An 18,848-nucleotide genomic window follows, 5' to 3' on the forward strand; every position below is an offset into this window, starting at 1 on the left:
CTCTCGGGAGCCACAAATCCCAGGAAGCGGCATGCTTGTGCCCCAAGTTAACCAAGCCAGTGACCACAGCAGGGAAGTACAAGTCTGACCAAGTCACCCTGGCTGCCACAGCGGGCCCCCCACCACTCTTCCCTCCCATCCAATAAGCTCCAGTGGGTCCCATGACCTCTAGGATCAAACGGAAAATCCCATTAGGTCTTCAAGGCCCTTCATAACCTACCCTCATCCCCCCAAACCTTTCCCCTGTCCTCCAGCATCCACTGCATCCACTCTGGCCTCCTTGAACCCACATTCCCCACTGGCCAGCCCCATGCTGGACATACTGTCCCTCCTCAGCCTGCCTCCTGGTTTCCTCCAGGCCCAGTTAGGATCCCACCTTCCACAGGAAGCCTTTCCAGCTCCCCCCCCCCCCCGAATTCTGGTGACTTCCCTGTTCGTTCATTCTGGAGAGAGCCCGTTTCCTTCCCATCAGGCTGAACGGTCTCCTGCCTTCACTCCCTCAGTGCCCAGCAGGGCCTGCCTGGCACGTGGCAGATGACAAATGTTTTAAGCGGAGGCGCCTTTTGTGAACAACTCTTGTTCGTGAGCGTAATGGAAAATCACCGCGTCACAGAGAACAGAGGACTCGCGTGAAGGGACAAAGTGAAAAACACTCAGGGCAGACGGTGCAAACAGCCCTATCCTAGCGAACTCAAAGGAAACCCGTAACAGCCAACATTAATAGAGGGCCCAGGATGTGCCAGGCAGAGCTAAGCCATTCACAATGACCTCCTTTGGTCCCAACAACCACCCTGGGAACCAGGGGATAATTATCTCCTTTTCACACATGAGGAAACTGAGGCAGACAGAAAGAAGGTGGCTTAGCTGAGGTCACACGGCTGGGCTGGATTTAAACTCGGGTCTTGACTCCAGACCTGATAAGACTCTATTTGAAAAGGACTTCCACACAGAGATGAGGAGCGAGTTCCCCAGCACTGGATGAGTTCAAGCAGAGGTTGACCAGGCGCTCCTTGGGAAAGCTGGACGAGAAACCTTTATTGCACTGTTTGAGCCTGCCCTTCATGGCAAGAAAGCTGGACCCCCTCCACCTGCTCACACTCCCAGCTCAGGACCCCTGCCATCGATCCAAAGATCCGCACCAGGACTTTTCTCACAACTGGACATCTCGAGCAACCCGTGTCTTCCCTGAAATCCAGCTTCGCGCTGGTTCATCACTGTTTCCGGGCTCCTTTGTTCGCGGATGCTTGGGAGGCAGGGAAGTGGGATGGCTTTATCTGATTTCAGGGAATTGGACCCTGTTCACCCCCTCCCAACGTGGAAACCCCCTAATCATTCCTCCCATTAAAAATGTTTACCTTGTATCCTGATTTCTAGCTTCTTTTCTTTTAATGAAAATAAATGTCTCCTCCTTCATTTGGGGTCAAGGCCCGATCCCGATTTGTTATGCAATCGGCACGTTGCTTAACATATCGATATGGTCAAAAGCTCACGTTTCTTCAGTTATTTCTGATTTCCCCTATCACATGGAGAAGAGACCCAAGTGGGCAGGACCAGCTGTGCCCTGCTGCCTCTCTGGAACTTACCTGAACAAAACATGTCCCCTATACTCAATGCTGTGGGACCTGGCAAAAAGTTGGAGAAAGGCCTCCAGGCCTCCTGCCCCCCCCTCTGGCTACACTCTCCACAGGGCACTCCGGGACTAATCAAGGTCCCATTGCTTTGTTCCTTCAGTGGGATCCTTTCCCTGCTCCTCTAGGGCCTGTCTCACCGGTCAGCCCCCCCTTTTCCTTAGCAGAGTACTCGGCACTGAACAAATCCTAGGTGACTTCTCTCCTCCCTTTCATAGCCAGATTTCTTGAGAGTATCATTTAATTCTAGAATCTACTAAGAGTCTCTTGTACCTTTGCAACCACTCATTCCCCAACCCTTTGATGACTGCTTCCAGATACCAGAACTGCTCCTTGAAGCTACCCAAGATCTCCAGGCCTTTCTGGGTCACTGCTGCTGTATTCCCAGGCACTCTCTGCTCGGTCCTGCCGCTCTCTCTTGGCTCTGTACATCTGATCACGCTTCAGTCTAGCTTCAACATCATAGGTCTTGGGTCTCTTTTAGCCCCTAGGGCTGCCTTGGGCCCTTTCCTCACTATACTCTCAGCCTTAAAGATCTCAGCAACTCCCTGGGTATCCCACAGTATATCCCAATGCTACAGCCAACCTTTCAATTTAACCCCATACTGCTCTTAACTGCCCATTATTCATATCCTGAGTAACACAGAGACATCTCCAATCACATCCCAAACAGAACATTCTTAACTCCTGGGTTCCTTCCCCGTTTCCATGGAGGGAGGTCTACCCTGCAGTCTCCAGGCTTCACAGCCTCAAAGGCGGGCTCTACTTTCCCAACTCCAATCAGGGGCTCGGTCTTGTCCATCTGATCTCCGTATCGTGCAGCGATGCCCTTATACTCACACCTCACACACCACTGCTGGGAGAGGGGGGGGTTTAGGCCCCCCAGCTCGTGTCTGGACTACCCTAACAAACCCCAAAGAATCTCCACGCATCCCAATCTCTTCCCTTTCTAAGCCAAACTCCAAGGCAAAGGTTGAACACACCCTCTTTATGCCAAACCCTTCCATTTCCCCCACCAATGTCAACAGGAGACAGAACCTGAAGGGATCCCCTGCTTGCCCTTGGCCCAGCTGCTCGTTGGCGGCTGCTCCAGCCGGGGGAGCTTTCCCCTAATCAGGGTAGTGCCCTGGGAGAATGGAAGCCCTCCCGCTAGCCCAGATGGCCTTTTCCCACTCCAGGCTCATGACTCCAAAGCCTACTAAATGATCTGAGGTGAGTGCATCTGTGGCACTGACTCAAGGGTCAGAACTGCTTAAACTCATTAAGGTCGTCACCTTAGAGTTCATGCAAGCTTCTGAGACCCCCCAGATCCTGACTCATAAGCAGGTTAGCCATTCTCCCCAGTTTTGTCATCTGCAAATGAGGTAAGCTTCCCATATACGCTTCCATCCGAGCCACTGACAACAATTAGCAATTTTAGTCAAAGTGTTCATTATGAAAGTGAAATCTTATTTCTGAGCTGGGGAGCAAAGATTAAAGACCTGACGAGGGGAGACCCCTAAGGACTCCCCCTGACCACATCCCAGCTCTACCGAGGTTCTCCCTTTTTACCTTCAGTGGCAAACCCTGACCAGAGGTGGCTGGTCCCAAGGCTGGAAGGTGACCAGTTCTACTTCCCAGGGATTAGAAGCTTCCTGTTTTTTTAACAGAGACGACTGCACATGATGGAGCTTCCTTCCCAGGAGGTTCATTAAGAGGCGGCACTGCGGGGTGGAAGGGCAGGCTCAGGGGGTGTGCTGAGTAGAGTTGGTGGTCCTTATGGAGCTGCAGCGACTTTAGAGGCTCCAGCTCCCCAGAAGGCTGGCTGGGTGTGGGTTTCAGGGCTCCCCAATAGGGGGCACAGAGGGGACACGCTTAGGAGCATCACCGGGGCCAGTTTTATTAGAGGACAGAGGCGCTGAAGGGCTGAAGGGCTGGGCTGCCTGATCCTGCATCAGAGCCTGCCCCCCACATCCCCCACCCTCTCAGCAACCTTCCTCCTCAGCCCTGGATTGCCCGTCAGCCCCAATTGTAGAAGTAAATTTTCTGCCATGCAGGCAAGTAGTCCATCAGTGGCCCTGAAAGGGGAGAGGGTAAGAGTTAGGAAGATCAAGGCCTCAAGGGCGCTGACATCATCCTAGGCTCCTCCCCCTGCCCTCCACAGCCACCCCATTCTGGCTCTAGCTCTGGGCCTGGTCTGTGACCCTGCCCTCTCCGGACACGAGGGCCCACCTACTCCGGGTCTCCCTGGGGGGCTCTGGCAGGTCCGAGCCCAAGGATCCCGAGCCCGGCTGTCCTAGCCTCTGCCTTGCCCACCCGCCGTCCTGGTACTTACGGATGACCAGACCAACACCAGGAATGTAATCGGCCAGCAGCCGCAGCAGGAAGAGGATCCTGTCCCTGGTTGGAAAGACAGTAAGGGAAGGAGCTGGAGGGGATTGTGGGAGAGAATGCAAGGAGGCCCCTGTCTCTGAGACGCGGCTTTGGGAACTGACCAAATAGGACCGCGGGTCTGGCACTTCCTTTTTGGAAGGGAGGAAAAACCAAAACAAAGCATGGATACAAGCCCACCAGCCAAACTGGCCGTGTCCTTGCACAGGCAAGAAGAGCCAGAGTAAAAGGTTACAGATAGAATCCCATTGAAAACTCAGTTAATAATGCTCTTCTGCATGGAAAAACCTCCTAGAAACCTTCAGCTTTCCTACCAGATGACACCCCTTGGCTGTGGACGCTTCCACCTCAAAGCACCTCACATCCATCCATCATCAGTTGCCTCTTTCCTCATGTGTGTATATCTGTATATATATGCACATATATATGGGTATTTCCATATACCTACAGCTACAGTTCTTTCTTTTCATTCAGTGTCTCCCCAGTAGAAAATAAGCTCTTTGAAGGCAGACACTCATTTTCACATTTGATGCCGTCTCTATCCTATGGTGCCCTGCACAATGGCCATTGACAAATGCTTGGTGAGTTGGATCAGGGTGTGTCTTTGGTGCGCTTGGACTAAGCAGCCAAGGCGGCACCTTCCTGGGCCAAGGCCTCCCCCAGCCTGTTCTTGCTCCGTTTTGGCCCCCTTGCCTCTCCCCCCGCAGCTCTAAAGTCCATCACAACTCTGAGGGGAATGTGGGATTGAGGATTGTCCATGAGGTTTGGACTCTTGCATCCCAGCTACACGGGAAGTAAGGTTACTAGAACACTTGCCAGTGTTGTGAAGGGCCTCTGAAGGGAACCCTATGAAGGAGGCACACAAGGGGTGTGAATTTCAGCGCATGAAGAAGCTGTGCGGCAGCCCCAGGCCCGTGAGCAGCAGGGCTGCGATTCCAACTGACCACGTTCTCGTTGTATCCTGGGGCTCGTTTCTAAGCATGCACCACTAAGCTTGGGAGCCCAGAGGAAGGATGCTGGCGAAGGCCAGTGCAGGCGGCCAATCCTAAACTTGCTCATGAGCCATCCTGAAGTTCCACTCTTACGTCCTTGGGACACAGGCCAGCCTATCTTTTTCCTGACCTATCATGGCACAGTGCACAGCACAGTAGGTACTTAGGAAATCCCTACTGACTATGGCCACAAGCCAGAGCAGTTCGACACTTGGACTTTGTTTGCTCTTAGGATCCCAGAACTTTGGAGCTGGAAAGGAGCTCTGGAAAGTGGCTCCGAGTCCCAGCCCCAACCCCCATAGTCATTCCTACTCCAAACGTGAGTGTTCATCAGCTTCTGCCTCAAGGCCTCAAATGAGGAGCAGCCAACTCCACTCTGAGACAGCCGATCTCCTGAAATTGAGCTTTGTTCCCATCTTGGTCACTTCCATCAGTAGCTCTTGGGTCTGCCCTCTGGAGCCCAACAGGGCAGACCTGTTCTCCCCTATACCCAACAGCCCTCCTGGGAGCCTTCTCTTCTCCACACTTGACAAACCCAGTTTCTTAACAGATCCTGCCAGGGCCCTGGCCCTGCCCATTCTTGCTGCCTTTCTCTGGGCACTGTCCACTTTATCTACGTCCTTTCCTCTACTTCTCAACTTGCTGGGTTCCTCTTCTGCCTAATTGATTCTGATCCAACAATAACAGTGAAGCATTGTTCATCACAATCCATTCCAGTGTTCGGAAGAGCCGTGGATATTTTTGGTGTGGGCGTACCCTCCACTGTTGCAGATGGCACCCCCTTGATGAACCGACAGATGGTCTTTGAGCATCACAGCAGTAGCCAAAAAACTCAGTGCTCTGTGGTCAGTCAGGTGACAAGCTCCTCCAAATTTAGCAGGGCTGTTCCTTGAACAGAAGGCCCAGGGATCCCCTCCCCTGCCACCTCAGATGGGAGTCTGTCCTGCATCATTTTCCTACTGAACAACCCTTGATCTCCATCTGGTGGCTTCTTCCCGGCTGCGTTCTCATAAGCCCCAAGCTCCCTCATTGGCGAAGCACTCCTCTACTACTGCCATCAGGCTGGGCATTCTCGCCTCCTCTTCACAGCCAATGGAGGAAGTGACCTGTGCTCATCACTTCCACTTCCTCACTCCTACTCATCCCTTAACCCTGTGAAGTCTCGTGCTGCTCAGCATAAAGTGCTCATTCCAAAGTTTCCAAGGATGTCTTAATTGCTAAAACCAAAGAACTCTTCTCAGTCTTCAACCTTCCTGACCAACTTCTGGGGAGAAGTGTGGGCCAGCAGAATGAGTGCTGGATTTAAAGTCTGCGGTTCTGAGTTCAAATGCTATTAATTACTGATGCAACCTCTGTGAAATGAGGGGGCAGACCAAGGATTCTGGTCTTCCTGGCTCTCCAACCTATCTGACTTCTTTCTCATTCTCCTTTGGTGGACCATCATACACATCTCATGTCTGGGACCCGTTTCGGGCCCTCTTTTCTTTCTAACTTGGTGACTCCATCAGGGGGTCAATGATCATCTCTATGCAGGTTGCCCACCTGGCATCTCCCACTAGCTCTCAAACAACGGGTCCAAAATGGAACTCATTATCTTTCCTCATGAGATTCCCTGTTTCTGCGACATTATGTAGGTTTTAAACCTCTGAGTCATTCCTGCCTCTTCCCTCTCCTTCACCTGTCTCTGTCATCAGCCACAGCATCTCTTGCATCCATCCCCTTCTCTGCACCCAAAGTCAGGCCTTTTTCACACCCCCCCCCACCCCCGCCAATAGCTTCCTGATTGGTCTCTGGTGCCCCCTCCCAAGCATCCACTATTCAGCTGCCAATTGATCTCCTTAAAGCCCAAGTCTGACCATGCTGAGACTGCCTATGGAGACTCAGTGGCTCCCTCTTGCCTCTAAGATACAATTCAAATTCTTCTGTCTTGCATTGAAAAATCTTTCACAATCTGGTTCTGGCATACCGGTCTATATTTCCCCATTATTCTCCCTCCAGGCAAACTGGCCCCCTTACTGTTCCTCTGACTCGCTGGTTCATGTCCCATCTCCACACCTTTGCACAGGGAGTCTCTCCTGCCTGAAATGCCCTCTTCTTCATTTCCACTGTTAGAGTTCCTAGTTCCCTTCCAGACTCTCCTGCTTCCTATCCAATGCTTTTCCTGATTCCCTGACATTAGTGCTCTTCTCCTAACCTGGCAGATCACTTTGCATCTCCTTTGTATTTATTTGTGTCCTGCAGTAAACTGAAAGAACTATCTCACTTTTATATTTGTAGTCAAGCAACAAGTATTTAGTAAGCCCTTACCACGTGCCAAGTACTGTGCTGAGTGGTGAGAACGCACAGGGACAAATACAAACAGCTGCGGCCCTCAAAAATCCTACAAGTTACCTGGGCACACGGCATGCACACCCAGACATAGGTACAAAACACAGACAAGGTCACTGGGGGGAGGAAGGCCCCAAAGCCAGTGGAGACAGCACCTCCCACTGTAGATGGGTCGGCCCCAAGAGCATTATGAAGAACCTGTGCTTAATGGATGCAGGTGTGATTAAAAGAATTACCTGGGCCGGGGTTCAGCGGGGGCCTCCAGGCTAGGTTGCGTACTCACTGGAGTGTGACCAATGACTGACAATAGCAACGCTTATAGGAACTCGAGCTGTGCAAAGTATTCTTCCCACTACCCGGCAACATGGGGAGCACAGGTAATAATATTCTTCTGTTTGCTGATGAGGAAACTGAGACTCACAGCAATAACAATAAAAACGGGAGAAGAAATAAAGCACCCATGCTACACCCAGCTCAGAGCGAGGCCTTGAACCCAGGCCAGGAGACTTCCCGGAGCACTGTGCTGTTGCCCAAGTTCCCTGGACAGTTCTCTACAGGACACTCGCCGAACCCGAGCTGGCCACGTGCTGCCTGCTTTAGCCGCTAGGAAATGAGGGAAAGGTAGGAATCTCAGGAGGGAGCTCGCCACCTTGCCTGCATTAGCACTACAAGGGTCCTAAGTGGCTGTGCATCCCCTCCTGGAAGACCTCCAGTGCCTCCCAGGCACTCGTCCCACGCTGGGGCGGCTCTCCCGAGTAGGAGGTGACTTCTTCCACTGAGCCCTTTCTACCCATCACTCCTGGTTTTCTGCTCCAGGGCCAATTCCTCCTGGCGACGGCCCTCCAGATACTCGAGGACGCTGCAGGTTTTCCCGAGGCCTGTCTCCTCTCCGATTGGTCCTCGTGTGCAATGGGCTCCTTCACCGGACCGGCTGCTATGAACTATGAGGCGGAGACCTGAATGACTCCCCAGATGGGACAGGATTCGTTGGGTGGGACTATGGTGGGCCTGTTGCTGCCTCGTGCCTGGAGGTCAGCTGTCTCTGGTGAGGCCCCATGGGAGCTTTGTGGGATGTCTATGGACCACGCAGAGGCTGCAGTCCACGAAAACCCCAAGACCTTTTTCAGAGAGACACTCTGCCCGGCCATTTTGCCTTTGTGAGACTTGGCCTTTAGCTTCCTCAGCATCCTAGCCTAGAGATGCTTTTAGATCCAGAGGGTGAAGTGCTGCTCCCGCTCCCGGCCATTGCCAGGTTTGGCAACCAAGCCCCCTGAGCCTTTCCAGCTGGGCCACGGTAAGAGCTGACAGCGTCTCCTTAACCACTATGTCTAAGGCAGCCAAGAAACAGTTCCAAGGGAACCCAGCGGCCCTAAGGACCCAGCCTTGCAATCCCTCCCGTGCGGGCACAAGGACAGCAGGGAGAGTCCCTCCTTTTAGTTTGGTCGGCGGTGGCATTCTCCGGATCCGCTTGTCCCTGCCCGGTCTCTCTAAAATGTTATCGAATCCAGCTCGTGGCCTCCAGCCTGCAGCCCCTGCCCCCCAGCCCGGCTGCCACAAGCACCGCTCTCAAGCCATCCTGGTGAGGACCTGCTTCATCAGAGCTGCCAGAGGCTGCTTCCTCGTTGCCATCAGCAACCTTCCTAACAGCCAGAGCTGTCCCAAGGTAGAGTCGGCTCCCTATTTTGTCCTGTCATTGTCCTTGCAGAGAAAGCAAGAGAAATGAGGCCAGAGCGGCTCTGGCATCAGCTTCATGCACCCAGTAAGCCCCCCCTCCCCCTTTCCTCCTCCCTTCTCTTTTCCAACTGGACTTAAAAACCAAAGTCCTCGGCCGCCTCGGTTCTTCCTGACCCTTCCTCCACAACTGTGGTGTGTGCCTCCCCATCTCCATCCTTCACAAAGCCAGGTTGCTGGGTCAGCTCTCTGGGGGTCCCATCACCCAGGCCCCACCCCGTGCCACCCCAGGAATCCCTTACTCAGAGAAACGGTCGTAGAAGGGGGAGCGCAGCAGGTAGTAGAGCAGCAGGATGGTCCGCCGCCGGAGCTCCAGTCGCTCCCGCCGAGTCAGCCCTTTTTTGTCACTCAGCAGACTTAGGCTGTGGAATCAAGGGGCAGGGTCAGGCCGAAATGCTCGAGACTGGGCACTCATGCATTCAGAAAGGCAACCCCCGTGCTCGGGGTCAAAACCCTCCTCCCTTCCTTTGTTAAGCTCTTACTGTGTGGCAGGCCCTGCACCGAGTAAATCCAGACCCTAGGACACAGCCGAGACAATGAACGCGTGTATTATTAACTCCACTTTGTGAATGAGTAGACAGGCTCAGGAAGCGTCAGGGACTTGCCCAGGACTGCCAGAATCTTAAGGGCCTAAGCTAGAACCTGGGTTGGAAGACTCCCATTCACAAGGAGGGAACTTGCTTGAAGAAACCTTGGAGATTATGGACCCGAGTCCCAGAGGGCTCACTGAGAGTCTTGCCCCAGGATACAGGAAGTGCCCAGACTGGGATTCTGACCCCAGGTCTTTTTCTCTCCTTTGCCACCTCAGCCACAGTGGCCTACTCCCTAGGGCCTTGACCCCGGGGGCTCTGCCTGCCCTGCCCACCTGGGCTCCCGAGACGGGTCTGGGGCTCGTTCAGCCTGGCCCGAAGGGCTGAGTAAAAAGCAATGGGAAGAAGTTGCAAAGAGGCCGATTTGGGCTGGAAGGAGGGAAAATCTTCCCAACAGCCAGAGCTGTCCCAAGGTAGAGCCGGTGTATTATTACTGCTTGTGTGGCCTTGGCCAAACTAGGACCTTGGCTTAAAAGGACCAGGATCTCCCACTGCCCGGGGCCATCTCCAGCCCTGCTGATCTCTGGCTCCAGGAGCCCTCTTTCCAATCCAGTGCACTTCTGTGTCCCGGCATCACTGCCCGACGTCTCGGTCCTCATCGAGAACAGGAGAAAGGAGCCTGCAGCTTCGGAGGTTACAATACCACCAGCACTTACGGCGGGGGGGGGAAGGGAAAAGAGCAAGCACCTAAAAGGTGGCCACCGTGTGCCAAGACTGTGCCAACTGTTATCGCCTTTCATCTTCACGCTAACTCTGGGAAGCAACAGTGACTACTCCCATTTTGCAGATGAGGAAACTGAAGCGGGCAGATGAAGTAACTTGCCAAGAGGGACAGAGGAAGTCTCTGAGGTTGGACTGGAATTCAGGTCCTCCTGATTTCTACCCAGTGTACCACCACTGTGGAAGCCGCCGCCCCTGCCGCACACACTTACCTGGTCACATCCAAGATGGCAGAGAGGAGCCAAGGCTTCCACGACCGCTGACCCCACAGGCCCAAGCTCAGCACTGACAGTGAAAGGGTCAAGGTCCTCTTGGACAAAGTGGCCCCCCCAGCTCCTCCACACCCCCTCCCATCCCTGCACACCCTCCCACCCCCACCACAGCCTGTCCTCCCCGCCCATGGCTTGGGTTCCGGCAGATACGGTGCACCAAGGGCCGGGCAATGTACACCGACTCAGCAATGGTCTCCTGCAACCCCAGGGGCGTGGGGCCGGCCTCCAGCTCCTCCGCTCGGTGGTGTGGCTGCCCCTCCTGCTGCTGAGGGGCTCCCCAGTGCCTCGAGTGCAAGGATGGCGCTGGAACGCAGAGTCACACCCATAAGGGAGGACTTCCAGGTGGGGTAGAGGGAAGTGGGTGCCTGGGGTGGGTGGTGCTGGGCAGGGATCCCTGGCACTAAAGCCCAAGTGGCACGTCCCCCCGCCCTGCTCCTTCCCTGCTTACTGCTCTGCAGGGACCGCACCACACGGTTGGACCGCTTCCCCACGTAGGGCCGGTCCTGGCTGCCCACACTGTGCTCACCACCTGGGGAGGGAAAGAGGCCACGGGGGCAGGGTGGTTAGTGTCCCCCAGAGCCTTTATCAGGACCCCTCCCCCTTTATTCAAGCGACTCCTTGTTACCTCCCAGCTAAGCTGTCTGTGGCATTTCCAGCTGTTCCTACTTCTCCAGCCCCTTTCTGCTGGGTTCCCTTCTCTAGGCTCCAGACATGCCCTCCCACAGGACCCCTGACCTCCTCTGCCCCCTGGGCACTGCCCCAGGGCAGGCCTGGTCTGGAGCAGACCCTTAACAAACATGTGAGGATCAAGAGGGAACACCAATGCCCGCTCTGCCACTGTCCTACAGCCATGGGCAGCCACACTAAGGACTCCGGGACTACAATTCTCCAAGGAAGATGAGCCTGGTACAAACTTCCCAGAACCAGGGAATCCAAGGAGAAGCAAGAGAGATGGGAGCTGATGCAGATCAGACTGGGGGCGGGCTCAGAAGGATGGGGGCAGAGGAGGGGGAGGCACCGCCCGGGGGAAGGAGAGAGAGAAGCTGAAGGGTTTCCAGACGGAGCAGGAGGCCGCAGAGGCCGAAGGCTGCCACCTGAGCACACGGGCTCCCCAGCAGGGCTCGCGCTGCGTGGTTCAGCTTTTGCCCCTGCCGTCCACGGGGTCCCCTGTCTGACTGGTGCCAAACCCTGGCTCCGTGCTGGGCCCCGGGCTCCGCCACGCCGCTGCCAGACTAATTATCCCAGGGGCATCCATCGAGCTGCTCTTTTCTTCTGCTAAGGGTTGGGGGAGGTGTGACAAGGTCCCACCACCTCCTGACCACAAACCCCGTGGACCTTCCACCAAGAGGCGAGGGCAGCAGGGGAAGGAGCTTCGCAGTCAGGAAAGTGCAAATCCGAGCTCAAACACTTCCCAGCTGTGTGGCCTAAGCCAGTCCCTTCCCCTCGACGTGCCTCAGTTCCCTCAACTGTAAAATGGGAGTAACAACAGCACCTCCCTCCCAGAGTCACAGTGAAGACTGACTGAGACGACAAACACGTAGGAAGTGCCCGATAAATGTTAATGCTGTAACTCCCGCTGCTCCAGGCCTCCCAGGGGTCTCCGAGGAGCAAAGCAGGAAACTACAACATCAGGGAACAAAAGCTCTCCCCGGCTGTGGCCGACGGGGCCGCGCGAGCTAGAGCTTCCAGGCCCACAGCTCCAGCAACGAGGCTCGGGCCGGGCCGGGACTCGCCCCCTCTCGGGCCCCGAGAGCCGCGGCTACAGCCAGACCCGGACGCCCGCGGCTGGCCAAGGTTCACGGCCTCAGACTGCAGGCGACGGTGACTGGGCTGCAGTGCCGAGCCCGGCAGCCCCGGGGGAGGGCGATCTGCCCCACGTCACGTGGCGGCCTCGACCCAGATGCTGGCGGGGCCCATGATGCCGGACGGCCCCCCCGGGGAGCTCACCTTGGGGCTGCAGCTGCGCTTCCCGATCGAGTGGCACGATGGGGGGGGAGGTCTGGAGGCCAGCCTTGTACCAGAGCAGCAGCAGGATGCGCAGCACGGCCCTGCGGGGACAGAAGCCTTGGGGGGCGCGCCGGGGGCCGGAGGACCTACCCCAGGGGCCCCGAGCGTGGGCTTGGGAGCGTCTGGGCCCCCCCCGCCCCCCCTCCAACGTACTTGGCCAGCTGGATGAGGACGATGACGAGCCAGCGGCCCACTTCCCCCCACACCTTGGCGGCCCCCATCTCCATGAACACCTCCACGCACTCGAGCACACTCAGCCATGTCAGCAGCTTCTGCTGGGACAGCGACTGCCGGGAGGAGAGGGGCGTCAGAGGGGCTCCGGCCGGCTGCGGGCCCCCCGCCAGGGTCCCCCGGCCCTTACCACGGGCAGGCTCTGCCTTAGCTCCTTGCGCAGGATGCCGTCGTTCAGGAGCACCAGCAGGTTGGAGGCGGAGTACACTGGGAAGCGCCAGAGGCAGCCAGTGAGGAACCCCTCTCCTCACCTTCGCCCCAGAGCGCGAGCGCTGCCGCCGCCCCCCGGCATCTGTGTGGAAACCAACCTGTTCCTCCACCTCCTGCGCCCCACACGCCCGGCGGGGGGCGCCCCCCCCGCCCCCCCCCCCGCAGGACCCCCCACCCCCGCCCGCGCCGGGTACACACCCAGTTCTGACAGCTCGTGGGAGTCGGCGAATCGGCCTGGCAAAGAGAGAAGGGGAGGGTGAGGGGGAGCCCGGCCACGAGGTCACCCCCGCAGCACAGTCAGGGGGGCAGGACGCGCCTCCCGCGGGAGGGGAAGGGCTCCTGGCGGTCTCTGAATCCCGGGGGGGGGGGCTCTGCCTCTGGGGGTCTCAGTCAGTCTGGGGGGGGCTGTCCCTCAACCTCAGGATCCGATCTCAGTCTGACAGGGAACGGCTCAGGCTCTGGGGGTCTCCATGCCTCAGTGAGGGGGTCTGCCTCTCAGCAGGGGCGACGCCTCATCTCTCAGCCTGGGGGCGCCTGCCGGTCCCCGGGAGATATTGGGGGGGCTTAGTCTGGGGGGTCTCTCTCAGGGATCTGTCTCTCCCCGGGGGAGACTGTCTTTTGGGGTCTCAGTCTGGGGCGGCCTCAGGCGGGGGCCGGTTTCAGGGCCAGAGTCTCCCAGTCTGGGGTGTCTGCCGGCCGAGGGTCTGTCTTTGGGACGTCTCTCCGGGCGGCGGAAGGAGGGAGGCCCCCTCTGGGGCGGGGGGAGCCTCCGCCTCTGCCCGGGCGGTCTCCTCCCCAGCGGGAGGGGCGTCTCCGTCTCCGGTCCCAGAGGCCACACGCCCCGCTTCGGGGTCAGAGGTCGGAGCGGTACCTGCCAGCAGGTAACTGAGGCCGCGCACCGCCGTCTCCAGCTGGGCCGTGGCGGCCGGGTGGCGGGTCACGTACTCCTGGTAGCGCAGGCCCAGGAGCCGCAGCTTCTCCATCGCGTCTCTGAACTGGAGGGAGACCAGGGCAGGGAACAGGGAGCCGCCGCCGCCGCGTCCTGCGTCCCGCAGTCTGCTTCCTGCATCCGGCCTTGACCCCGCCCCATTTCCGCCCAAACAAGTTCCCGCCCCTTAAGGTCGTCCTTGGCAACGGCCTTCCCGGTTACGCCCTCCCAATCCCGCCCTTTCATTGGCCCCGATGCTCCGCAGGGCCGTCCAATCGGGACGCTGCCAGACCTTGCTCTAGCTTAGCCTTTTGGCAGAGTTGGCCGTGCGCCTGCGTCGATCCGGGTTCAGCCCGGGCAGTTGCTTTCAGAGACTGGAGGTCGAAGCTCGTCCCTTTTTACAGGCGGACTCAGCCAATCGAGTGCCGAGAGGGTCGAGTAGAAGGAGGGGATTTAAAGGGCTCCGCGGCCGGGGCCACGTGGCCGAGCCGGAGGCGTCCAGGCTGGCAGGTTTCCAAAGGGAAAGAAAAAAGGCCGGGGGCCCCGGGCCCCCCCCAAAGGGGGGAACCCAAAAACCCCCGGGGGCCCCCCGGGAAAGGGGGGGGGGGGGGGGCCCCAAAAAACCCCCGGGAGAAAAAAAAGGGGGGGGGGGGGGGGGGGGCAAGGGGAAACCCCAGGGGGGGCCCCCGGGGGGGGGGAAAAAGGGGGGGGGGGGGGCCCCCGGGGCCGGGGGGGGGCCCGGGGCCCCCCCAAGGGGGGGGGCCCCCGGGCCCGGGAAAAGGGGGGGGGGAAAGGAAAAGGGGGGGGGGGGGGGCCCCCCAAGGGGGGGGGGGGGGGGAAAAACCCGGGGGGGGGGGGGCCCCCCTTTTGGGGGGGAGGGACCGGGGAAAAAGGGGGGCCGGCCCGGGGCGGGGAGGGGGCCCCAAGGACCAAAGGGGGGCCCCAAACAAAAACCCCCAAAGGGGGGCGGGGGGCCCCCAAAACCCGGGCCCAAAGGCCCGGGGAAACCCAAAAAGGGGGGGGGGAAAAAAGGTTTGGGAAGGGGGGCCCCCCAAAAGGGGGGGCCCGGGCGGGGCCCCGGGGGGGAAAGGGGAAAAGGGGGAAACCAAAAGGGGGGGAAAGGGGGAGAAGGAGGGAAAAGGGGGGCCCCCGGGGGCCCGGGGGGCCCCGGGTGGGGGGGGGGCCCCCCAAAGGGGGGGGGGGGAAAAAAAAGGGGGGGAAAAAAAAAGGAGGGGGGGGGAAGAAAAGGGGCCCGGGGGGCCCCCCGGGGCCCGGGGGGAAAACCCCCGGGGGGGGGAACCCAAACCAAAAGGGGGGGGAGGCCCCGGGCGGGGGCCCGGCCCCCCAAGGGGGGGGAAAAAAAAAAAGGGGGGAAGGCCCCGGGGGGGGGGGGGGGGGGGGGGGGGGGGGGGGGGGAAGGGGGGCCCCAAAAAGGGCCCCCGGGGGGGAGGGCCCCCGGGAACGGGGCCCCCGGGGGGGCCGGGGGAAATAAAAAACCCCCCAAAGGGGGCCCGGGGGCCCCCCGGGGGGGGGGGGAAACCCCCCCCGGGGCCCAGGCCCCCGGGGGGGAGGGGGGGCCCCAAGGGGCCCCGGGGAAACCCGGCCCGGGCCCCCCAAAAAAAAAGGGGGGGGGGGAAAGAAGAGGGGGGGGGGGGGGGGGGGGGGGGGGAAAGCAGGGGGGGGGGAACCAAGCAACCAAACCCCAAGGGGAAAAAAAAAAAAACCCGGGAAAAGGGGAAAGCCAAGGGGGGGGGGGGCCCCCCCCCCCCGGGGGGGGGCCCCCAAAAAAAAAAAAAAAAAAAAAAAAAAAAAAAAACCCCAAGGGGCCAAGGGTTTTTAAAAGGGGAAAACCAAGGAAAAAAAAGGGCCAAAAAAAAAAGGGGGGGGAAACCAAAAAGGGCCAAAACCCGGGCCCCAAAAAACCCCGGGGGGGGGGGGGAAAAAAAAAGGGGGGCCCCCCACCAAACCAAAAGGGACCCAAAAAAAAAAGGGGGGAAAGGAAAAAGGCCAGGGGGTGGGGGGGAAGGGAAAGTGGGGAAAGCAAAGGGGGGAAAAAAAGGGGGAAAAAAAAAAAAAAGAAAGGGGGAAAAGGGCAAAAAAAGGAAAAAGGGGGAAGGAAAGGGAAGAAAAAAAGAAAAAAAAAAGGGGGGGAAAGGGGGGGGGGGGGAAAAAGGGGGGGGGGGGGGAAAATTGGCGGGGGGGAAAAAGGGAAAAAAATTTTCCCCCAAAGGAAAGGCCAAAACCCCGGGGGTTTTTCCCCCAAAAAAGGTTTTTCAAAAAAATTTTCCCAAAAAAAGCCGGGCCAAAATTTCAAAAAAAATTTTTCCCCTTTTTCTCCAAAAAAAAAAAAAAAAAAAACCCCAAATTAAATTTAAAAAAAAAAAATTTTAAAAAAAAATTTAAAACCCCTTTTTCCAAAATTTTAAAAAAATTTAAAAAACCAAAAAAAAAACCCTTTTTTCCACCAAAAAAAAAAAAAAAAAAAAAATTTTTTTTTAAAATTAAAAGAAAACCCCAAAAAAGAAAAAAAAGGGTTAAATTTTTTGTTTTTCTTCCCGGGTTATTTCTACCTTCTGAATCCAATTCAACCTGTGCAACAAGAGAACTGTTTGGTTCTGCACACATACATTGTATCTAGGATACACTGTAACCTATTTAACATGTATAAGACTGCTTGCCATTTGGGGGAGGGGGCGGAGGGAGGGAGGGGAAAAGTGGGAACAGAAGTGAGTGCAAAGGATAATGTTGTGAAAAATTACCCTGGCATGGGTTCTGTCAATTAAAAGTTAGTATTATAAAAAGAAAGAAAGAAAGCATTTATTAAGTGTCTACTGTATACCAGGCACTGGACTAAGATCCTTCCAGTTAATGAGAATGTCAGAGATCAAAGTCCCCTCCACCATATGAATTCATATATGTAAAAAAATAGCATACTTTGTGTCCTGTTGGCCAAGGGGTGGCTCAGAGGAGCCAAGACCTCAATTAACTCCTGACCTGGAGGCAGGAGGGGGACGTGGATCTGCCTGCCTGAGCTCAGAGGGACGGCCTCCTTCTGTCTGGGCCCTTCCCAGGAAGTACTAGGGACCTGGGCCAGCAAACCACGGGCTGGTAGAGGGAGAGCCTCAGGCCTTTTCAGGGAAGTCAGTCCCAGGAGCCGGTGCTCCAGGTTTCCCCTCCCTGATCCTGGCCAGATAAGTGCCTCTGAGACAAAGAGCAGCTGTGTGCCCGGAGAGAGCGGGCACAACGACTTCTTGGCTCCGGCCCGAACTGGCACTGAAGCTCTGCTAAGGGGGAGTAGGGGGTTGGCCTTGAGCCTTTGGCCTTAAACTGGCCTCCTTCCCTAAAGCTGAAGCCCTTCCCCACCCCTCCCAGCACAGGAACACAAGAGGGCCAGCCAGCTCCCTTAGGCGCTAGTGTTCCTGTCTGTGCCTCAGTTTCCCCAACAGGTGAGAATTAGAGAGAAGGGAGTTATATGTGGAACATATGGCTCAGGAAACTGAGGAACTTAGTAAGGTCAGTGCTAAAGAGCCCCCCAGGGCTCACTCTGTCTCTGTCTTTCTATCTCTGTCTCTGTTTTTGTTTCTATTTCTTTCTCTCTCTGTCTCTTTTCCTACCTCTGTCTCTTTCTCTTTCTGTTTTTCTCTCTCATTTCCTTCTCTTTCTGGCTCTATTTCTGTCTCTCTCCTCTCTGGTCCCAGTTTCTGTCTCTCTGACTCTCTTTTTCTTTCTTTGTTTCTCTCTTTTCTATCTCTCTGTTTCTCTATCTCTCTATTTCTGTCTCTCTATCTCTATTTCTCTTTCTTTCTGTCTCTGTCTCATTTCCCTCTCTGTTTCTGTGTGTGTCTTCTCTTGTTCTTCTCCTTGTCTCTCTGACTCTCAGTCTTTGTTTTTCTCTTTCTGACTCTTTTTCTTTGTTTCTCTCTTTCTGACTCTTTTTCTTTGTTTCTCTCTCTTTTCTGTCTGTTTCTCTATCTCTCTATTTCTGTCTCAGTCTCCCAGTTTTTCTGTCTGTCTGTCTCTCTCTGTTTCTTTCTGTCTCTCTCTCATTTCCTTCTCTCTCTCTCTTTCTGTGGGTCTCTCTTCTCTCTTTGTTCTCCTTGTCTCTCTGACGCTGTTTCTCTCTGTCTCTGTCTCTCTGTTTATCTTTCTCTTTCTGTCTCAGTCTCCCTGTTTTTCTGTCTCTCTCTGTTTCTCTTTCTGTCGCTCTCTCATTTCCCCCTCTCTCACTCTGTTTCTCTTTCTCTCTCTCATTTCCCCCTCTCTTACTTTCTTCTCTCTTTGTTCCCCTTGTCTCTCTGACTTTGTCTTTGTTTCTCTCTGTCTCTCTGTCTGCCTGTCTATCTCTCCCTCCTCCCTCTCTTTTCTCTCTCTCTCTTTCTCTCCCCCTCCCCAAGATCCAAATACCTCACACTGGGACATTTTGGTCTGAAGCTCTGGGACCTGGAGAAGGGGACGATCACCCCAATCCCAGCAGAGCAGGGCAGACTGCCAACATTCAAGTCCCTCCCAAGAGACCGAGCCCTTGGTGCCTCAGGAAACTCTAAGCCTGGAAACAGGGAGATGCCGACCTGGGGGTAGAGGAAGTTGCCAACACTTGAGCCCCTCACCCTGATGGAATCCCGGCTCTGGTCTGTCTGAAGCCCCTGCCCCATTACTTCTACTTCCCCTCTCCCTCCGCAATCTCCCTCCCCCAGCCCCGGAGCACCCTAGAGACAGTCTTGGAGTAGGAAAGGCAGAGCTGTGGGCCACTCACCAGCTTCAGGGGCCTTCTGTGCTTCATCACCTCAGTTTCCCTATCCATGAAAATGGGGGCAAGGAGGGAAGGGACCTGGAAGATACAA

The 18,848-nt window shown here is 56.6% G+C and overlaps 1 protein-coding gene across 2 annotated transcripts; it reads right to left on the reverse strand.

Annotated features, from left to right (window-relative positions):
- Nucleotides 1-620: 620 nt before the first annotated feature.
- PEX16 (peroxisomal biogenesis factor 16) lies at nucleotides 621-14,506 on the reverse strand. 2 transcript variants are annotated; one of them, XM_031943957.1, is made up of 11 exons: nucleotides 13,951-14,506; nucleotides 13,278-13,313; nucleotides 13,000-13,076; nucleotides 12,792-12,925; nucleotides 12,579-12,679; nucleotides 11,080-11,160; nucleotides 10,782-10,934; nucleotides 10,572-10,644; nucleotides 9,292-9,411; nucleotides 3,943-4,007; nucleotides 621-3,685 (listed from the first exon to the last, which is right to left on the reverse strand). In XM_031943957.1, exons 1-11 carry the CDS (start codon nucleotides 14,060-14,062, stop codon nucleotides 3,627-3,629), a joined length of 1,011 nt encoding a protein of 336 aa, XP_031799817.1. In that variant the 5' UTR covers nucleotides 14,063-14,506; the 3' UTR covers nucleotides 621-3,626. The 2 variants fall into 2 exon arrangements, 1 of the variants encoding a protein (XP_031799817.1); XR_004230413.1 differs by lacking the exon at nucleotides 621-3,685 and adding an exon at nucleotides 7,555-9,016 and having other exon boundaries at nucleotides 3,947-4,007.
- Nucleotides 14,507-18,848: the final 4,342 nt, after the last annotated feature.

The sequence above is a fragment of the Sarcophilus harrisii genome, chromosome 6 (assembly GCF_902635505.1).
Source record: "Sarcophilus harrisii chromosome 6, mSarHar1.11, whole genome shotgun sequence".
In the NCBI taxonomy this organism is placed as follows: Eukaryota; Metazoa; Chordata; class Mammalia; order Dasyuromorphia; family Dasyuridae; genus Sarcophilus; species Sarcophilus harrisii.